The sequence below is a fragment of the Eufriesea mexicana genome, unplaced genomic scaffold (genome assembly GCF_001483705.2).
Source record: "Eufriesea mexicana isolate 0111107269 unplaced genomic scaffold, ASM148370v2 scaffold36442, whole genome shotgun sequence".
In the NCBI taxonomy this organism is placed as follows: Eukaryota; Metazoa; Arthropoda; class Insecta; order Hymenoptera; family Apidae; genus Eufriesea; species Eufriesea mexicana.
In genome coordinates, this window is record NW_016942804.1 from 1,741 (window position 1) to 9,359 (window position 7,619).

Consider the following 7,619-nt stretch of genomic DNA (forward strand, 5'->3'; position numbering starts at 1 on the left):
ATCGCATTAATTTTAAATATTTCGAAAACTATTGAATAGTTACGGTTATAATGGTATATTTTCTTAAACTGCGTAACGATATCTACAATCCTGCAAAGTTTCAACTAAATCAGTGACCCGATGGACTTGCACTCTCCTTTTGAGCGATACGTAGGTTCGAATTTCCACCAACCCACCCATTGCAACGTCATCGCAGAATTAAAGTAAACGCGTTTCCCTAATTGGCAGAAATAATCCCTTCCTATTAGACTGACCATATTGCATCATTTGACAAAAAAAGCGAACAAAATAATGGAGACATAGTGAAACAGACGCAACAAATAGATGCAAGAGTGTAGACTTAGCCTTAAATCGTTAAATTCATATTCTTCTCATGAATGTTCATTTCCTAATTTTATTTAATTATATTTATATTTCGTACACATATAAAATATGTGTTTAATATTTATGAAGTATGTGAAAAAATAATCATGTTTTGCTCATACACTATTACTTTCATGTTTGCAGACTTGCATTCGAATATAGAAATTTTAGAAATATCTTTCGCCAATGTTAGCGTATAACGTTACCAAACCTGAAGGTAGCGGTTCGGTAGTGTCATAGAAGAGCGGAATACCGCCCCCCCCCCCCATTTTCCTTTGTCAAAGTTTCGTACTTCTTCTCTGCAACGCATAGTATATAATATTGTGTAATGAAAACGCGTTAGAAAATGTTATATGTTTGTTTTATGTTACCCCATCTTCAATTAAACTACTGGATAATTACAACTTTGTGAGAAGAAAGAAAACAGATAAAGAAAAGAAGGAAGTTGTACGAACCGGTATTGTGATAAGAAAAATAATAGCTTTCAGGAAAATATAAAATAATATTTGAAGCTAATTATAAAAAATGGCTAAACGAAAATGTTTAAATAAACGTTTATCTGGATATAGTAGGAACAGTACTGGTTCTGATATTTTAAATTCTGACACGGATATTTTGGGTGAAGGTATGCATTTGTTTAATAGTTTTATAGGTTAGATCTCCATATGAAACTAAGTGTATTATGATATCCTTGCATTTTAGAATACCCATATTGGTGGAAGGACTTAGATAATAATTCAATAGCACGCCCATCTATAGATTCGAATATATTCAATCAAACAAGTCAACAATTAGATTCTACCTCGCAAATAGAAACAAGCCAAGCTGCAGATGAGTGGTGGAAAGTGCTAGAAGTCTCAAATAATCCAAATTCTACAAAAAATAATATAGATAATATGCAGAAGGGTACGTTTACTTTATGTATGATATATTATAAAAGTATTTGGCATTAATTATGATATTTTGTTAGATTCTAATAATGTATCAACATCAGAATCAGAAGAAGAATCAAGAATTGTAAAAAAAAAAGTTCCTATACGTTCAAAAACAAGGAAAAACAAAAGTAATATTTTTGTAAATGTTTTAAATGATTCTGAAACTACTACAGATAAAAAGACTGAAAGTAAGAATTCAATGAATATCCCTGCATCAAATAGTAAAAATGTTGCCAATGTCGTGCAGAAGGTAACGCCAAGTTATCAAGATAATGCCAAGCAGAATAATGAAATACAAGAAAGTAGTTTAAACCAAAGTGAAATCAGTAACGTTTTAAAATTAAAACCCAATATCTATAAGAAAAACTATAAAAATCGAAATAAAAATGTATTTATTGATATATTAAAAGAAAATCAATCAGAAACTTCACTGAAGAGAAAAATATCTTCTAATAATGCAGCACAAATCATAACGGAAAGCGCAGATTCTGCAACAACTGTAAATACAGTCCTTAGTCAAGCAATGTCAATTCAGAATCCATTATTTCTTGAGAATGAACAGAATCTTTCCCCTTTTCCACCACCAAAAGCACAAAGTACAATACTTGAAGATAGTACTTCGTCTGTCTATAATAGTAGTAATGAAAGTAATAATAGTAATACAATTTATAAAATACTCAAACCAAGATCTAGGTTATTGACGCACAATTATAAGAATACAAAGAAAAATCTCTTTGAAAATGTATTTGAAACGGACAGGTCTTCTAATAAAATACAAAGTAGTGTGACAGCTGGTGAAATTTTGGAACATTCGTTGAAATTGTCAAAGATTTCTAAAGCAGCTGCAGATACCATGGATGAAAATCAAGATGAGCACATAAAAAAAATTAAAGTATTAAGTACAAGCAAGGTAGACGAACGTAAAGTTTCAGAAGATTCAATCACATCAAACGAAGAATCAGATATAAATCGAGATCATTCTGCAGTTCAAAGAGTCAAATCAAAATTTTTGACAAGATTGCGCAAAAACCAAAAAAAGAATCCATTTCAGGACATATTTGAAGAAAATAACAACGTCGACACATTAATAGCATCTCCATCAGACCATGTATCTCCTACATCTTTACACTCTATGAGCAAACGAAGAGACGACAATGTTGAAAGCACATCGCAGAAGAGCACCAGGAGTTCGAGTAAGACGCAGAAACAACTAGTTTCGTTTGCTGTAGAAGGAAAAGAATCAACAAAAATTCAAGATACTCCAAAACCGCAAAGCAAACGTTTGAGCAATTTGTCAAAGCATTCGTCTTTGCATTCTACAATCGTGCAAGAGCTAAAAGATAACGAAAATACGGCGCAGCGGAGTATCGAAAGTTTGAGCCGCACGCAGAAACAATCAGTTTCGTCTGCTGCAGAGACGAGTGAATCAACAGAAAATCAAAGTATTTCGAAAAGACACAGCAAACGTTTGAGAAACTTGTCGAAGCATTCATCTTTGCATTCTACAAGTAAACAAAAACTGGAAGATATTGAAAACAAGCGGCAGCGAAGCATCAGAAGTTCGAGTAGCATGCAGAAACAATCAGTTTCACCTGCTGCAAAAACGGGTGAATCAACAAAAATTCAAAATACTTCGAAAAGACAAAACAAACGTTTGAGCACTTTGTCAAAGCATTCGTCTTTGCATTCTACAATCGTGCAAGAGCTAAGAGATATCGAAAACACGCCACAGCGAAATATCAAAAGTTTGAGTCGCATGCAGAAACGATCAGTTTCGCCTGCTGCAGAGACAGGTGAATCAACAAAAATTCAAAATACTTCGAAAAGACAAAACAAACGTTTGAGCACTTTGTCAAAGCATTCATCTTTGCATTCTACAAGTAAACAAGGACTGGAAAATATTGAAAGCACGCCGCAGCGAAGTATCAGAAGTTCGAATCGCATGCAGAAACAATCAGTTTCGCCTGCTGCAGAAACGGGTGAATCAACAAATATTCAAAGTATTTCGAAAAGACAAAGCAAACGTTTGAGCACTTTGTCAAAGCATTCGTCTTTGGATTCTACAATCGTGCAAGAGCTAAGAGATATCGAAAACACGTCACAGCGAAGTGTCGAAAGTTTGAGTCGCATGCAGAAACGATCAGTTTCGCCTGCTGCAGAAACGGGTGAATCAACAAATATTCAAAGTATTTCGAAAAGACAAAGCAAACGTTTGAGCACTTTGTCAAAGCATTCGTCTTTGGATTCTACAATCGTGCAAGAGCTAAGAGATATCGAAAACACGCCACAGCGAAGTGTCGAAAGTTTGAGTCGCATGCAGAAACGATCAGTTTCGCCTGCTGCAGAGACAGGTGAATCAACAAAAATTCAAGATACTTCAAGACCACAAAATAAACGTTTGAGCACTTTGTCAAAGCATTCATCTTTGCATTCTACAAGTAAACAAGAACTGGAAGATATTGAAAGCACGCCGCAGCGAAGTATCAGAAGTTCGAATCTCATGCAGAAACAATCAGTTTCGCCTGCTGCAGAAACGGTTGAATCAACAAAAATTCAAAGTATTTCGAAAAGACAAAGCAAACGTTTGAGCACTTTGTCAAAGCATTCGTCTTTGGATTCTACAATCGTGCAAGAGCTGAGAGATATCGAAAACACGCCACAGCGAAGTATCGAAAGTTCGAGTCGCATGCAGAAACAATCAGTTTCGCCTGCTGCAGTGACGGGTGAATCAACAGAAAATCAAGACATTTCAAAAAGACAAGGTAAAAGTTCGAGTAAATTAGGAAAATATAGGTTTTCACGTCCAACGACTGAGCATAAGGGAAGAGATGTTAAAATCATGCTGCAAAGAAATACCAAGAGATTAAATAGTATGCAGGAACACTCTCTTTCACCTGTCGCAAAAATAGATGAAAAAATTAAAGACTTTTCAAAAATACGAAGCAAGAGTTTGAGTAAAGTATCGAAGAAATTATCTTTGGATTCCACAAGCGAGGAAGAGAGAGATGATGTTGAAAGTACGTCGCAGAAGAATACCGGAAACTCGAGTAAAGTGCAGGCACAATTAGTTGCAGAAATAAGTGATAAAATAAGCATTCCACAAAAGAGTACCAGGAGCATAAATAGAATACGAAAACTATCAGCTTCGTTTGTTACGGAAGTGGATGAACGAACAGAAACTGATGATATCTCGGAAAATCAAATCAAGAGTTCAAGTATGGCATCAAAACGTTCATTTTCTCGTTTTACGAACGTGAGAGATCTGGAAGGGGATGAAAACTCTGATCACCATAATATCAGGAGCCTGAGTAGGATGCAGAATGATGAGACAGAAGCACCATTGACTAAAGATATTTCAAATAGTCGAAAAAATCGTTCGAATACATTAAAAAAATGTTCGGATTTACTTATGAAAGAAGACATGATAGAAGGATTAATCGAAGATAGTACAGCTAAGCAAGAAGATAATGTAAATAAAGCGTCGAAACAATTTGAGGGTGTGGTAAAGAATATTTCAAGTAGACAAAATAATATTTTTGATAAAGCTAGAAAAAGAACATATTCATTCAACAGGTCAGATAGTGAACTTGAAATGGAGAAGATTGTACGTAAATCGAAACGGCAAAAGAAAGTGCATTTGAATGAGTTAAGCGAAGATGAAAATGATCCAGTTGAAAACCAAGAAAATACTAAGAAAATATTTGTAACCGGTGGTTTCAATATATCGAAAGATCAATTAATTTTGTCAAGTACAAAAAAATCCAATGCGTCAAGTAATAAAATTTATGGAAATTTAAACAGTTTAAATGAATTAGTGGAAGGAAATGATGCAACGAAAAAATTGGATAACCGATTTGCATCGAATTCAAGTATTTCTGCTAATAAGAGAAATCGATGTACTTTTAATTTCGAAACGGAAAATTTAAGTAAAGGGAAAGAAAGTATTTCAATTAGTTCTCGTAATCAAGAAATTGAAAATAGATCACAGCATACCGATAAAGATAAAAATAACGTTGAAAAACCATCTAGAGCAAGCACATCACACTTGTCTGTTAGCAAAGGGCAAAAAATTGAAGAAAATTGTAAGGAAGCATCGAGTAAACCTGAAAATTTGTCATCGGTGATCAGAACGCGTATAAACACGGAGAGTAATGCTTCGAAACGACAACAAAGCATTAGGAACTTTCTGATATCGGATAAAGCATTATCGGCGTCGCAATTGTCTAAAAATAAAATGAAAATAGAAGAAATAAATCGAGAATTAGAAAAAATGAAGAAATTGGAAATAGCACACATGAAGGCGAATGAAAAGAAGTATGAAAGAAAACGGGCCATGCTACAAAAGAATATAAAGGAGGCTGGAAAGGGTAAAAATTCGACGTCTCAAAAGCAAGGTTTAACGAAACCAGCGAAACCAATCCATAAAGCTTTCTTGGTAAATGGACAAGTGTACAAAGTGAGGCGACTTCCTCGCCCTCAACACTGGGTCACTGATCAACTTTATAATTATTTATGGGAACGTATGAAACCTAAATACAAACTAGAAACGAAAGCTATTTCAGAAAAATTTATACATCAATTGTCGAACATAACAACGTTCATTAGCAAAAGTAAATCGTACTTGCATTATAAATCCGAACTTGTTATGTTAATGAAAGAAATGGCACGTCTCGGTATTATTCGTACACGAAACGATTTTTATCATTTTTGTCATAATTTCTTTCCATATAGTCTTCGCATTAAAACAGTGCCAATGTTATTACCAGGAAATAAGAGCAATATACCATATGATGCGAATAAGTTACACGAACCATTCTTTGATTCTTGATTAATTTTATTTCTGAAACAATTTGTAAATAAAATATATCGGATTTTTGCTAAATGCATTTATCGTATTGCAGTGATATATGTATTATGCAATACGATAAGTATATTTTTTTGTTATATTTAAAAGATATAATGGATTTAGATGATTTATTTTCATTAAGATTTTCATGCGAAGTATAAAAAGTATTTAAATAAGGATAAGTAAAAGTTTCATGTATATTTTGTTATTTTTGTAATTTGAAAATTATGTATTGATATTTGATATTATCTGCTTTTTTCCCTTTATCCTCGCGTATATTTGACTACTTTGCGCATTCGTACTATTACTACAAGTACATGAACATTTGGTTTAGTTTCGATCAGGTGAATTTACATGTATATCGTTTTGATGGTCGTTTTAAAGGATACATTAAAATTTTGGTAACTATTTCTATCTATAGTTTATTACAAATCGACACATAATGAAACTTACGATCTCAATTTTATAAATGATAATTGCGCGTGATTAGATTTATGCAATGGGGTGTAAACAGTACGTGACACGGTGAAAAGACTAACCAGAAATTAAGAATCGTTCTTTTGGATATACGTAACACATTGATGTTAGTAGTCAAACAATCTCGCTATTGCATCTTTTGTCCGTATTGGTCGGACAAACAGATTTCTGTCCCTCTCATTTCGAACAACGAGGAAATTTCGATCGATCAATTACAACGAACGATAATAGGTTATTCGTGACTAATATCAAGCTAAGGCGATCGTATGATATACAGTATGGCTTTTGTCTTGTAAGCGAAATGAAAAGAAATACAAAGACGGTGTTACATTTCGGTGAGTCGCCTTAATTAACCAAACGAATCTGACCGAGTCTCGTTTGAAGTTTAATCTCTAATGGAACAGCCGTCGCAATTAAGCAAGACTTATTTTGCACGCACCATCTCGTGTATAATGTTTGAGCGAGCATAGGGGAGGACACGTGACACGGCACGCGCCACTCGTTACTCTATCGCTATCGGCGATTGTTTCCCTTAAAAATTATTAGATTCTTTCTTACTTAATCAAAATTGTTAGTTTCCTTTTCTCCTCCTCCTTCATGTTTCCTTCGGAAAAGGATAAAAGAGAAAGGAACAAGGTTGGTAGTTCTTTTATAAATAGTCGTTTGTCTTTTCCTAGTGCTTTTCGTTCGACATTGATCGATTTAACCGATTAAAGTATTGCTTGTCGAGTCACCGAAGCACGTTCAAAATCGTTTAACCGAAACGGAAAAAACGAGTGGTTATACTACTGTCAGAAATATTTGGCACGTGTCGAGATGATTTGGTTACTTTGCTTGTTCAGATATACGAAGATTAAAAACTGACAAGGCAGAGGGGATTAAAGGATGCGTCACGCATCTTTATGTCATTGATCTTTTCCTTCTTCATCTTAACCTTGTTAATTTTACCGAATGTCGTATATTTCTCGTACATTTTTCGTGTATATTTCGTACACGTT

General features: G+C 34.2%; 1 protein-coding gene across 1 annotated transcript; it reads left to right on the top strand.

Annotated features, from left to right (window-relative positions):
* Nucleotides 1-786: 786 nt before the first annotated feature.
* On the top strand, nt 787-6,126 carry LOC108554562 (probable serine/threonine-protein kinase DDB_G0282963). The gene is made up of 3 exons (XM_017909871.1): nt 787-988; nt 1,066-1,269; nt 1,334-6,126. The coding sequence occupies exons 1-3, from the start codon at nt 889-891 to the stop codon at nt 6,124-6,126; spliced, it is 5,097 nt and encodes a 1,698-aa protein (XP_017765360.1). The 5' UTR covers nt 787-888.
* Nucleotides 6,127-7,619: the final 1,493 nt, after the last annotated feature.

What these genes read in the sequence shown, in the direction of transcription:
- LOC108554562 (XM_017909871.1), top strand. Translation starts at nt 889, where the DNA reads ATGGCTAAACGAAAATGTTTAAATAAACGTTTATCTGGATATAGTAGG. An exon ending in CACGGATATTTTGGGTGAAG is followed by an intron (nt 989 to 1,065) that starts GTATGCATTTGT and finishes CTTGCATTTTAG; the next exon opens with AATACCCATATTGGTGGAAG. An exon ending in TATAGATAATATGCAGAAGG is followed by an intron (nt 1,270 to 1,333) that starts GTACGTTTACTT and finishes ATATTTTGTTAG; the next exon opens with ATTCTAATAATGTATCAACA.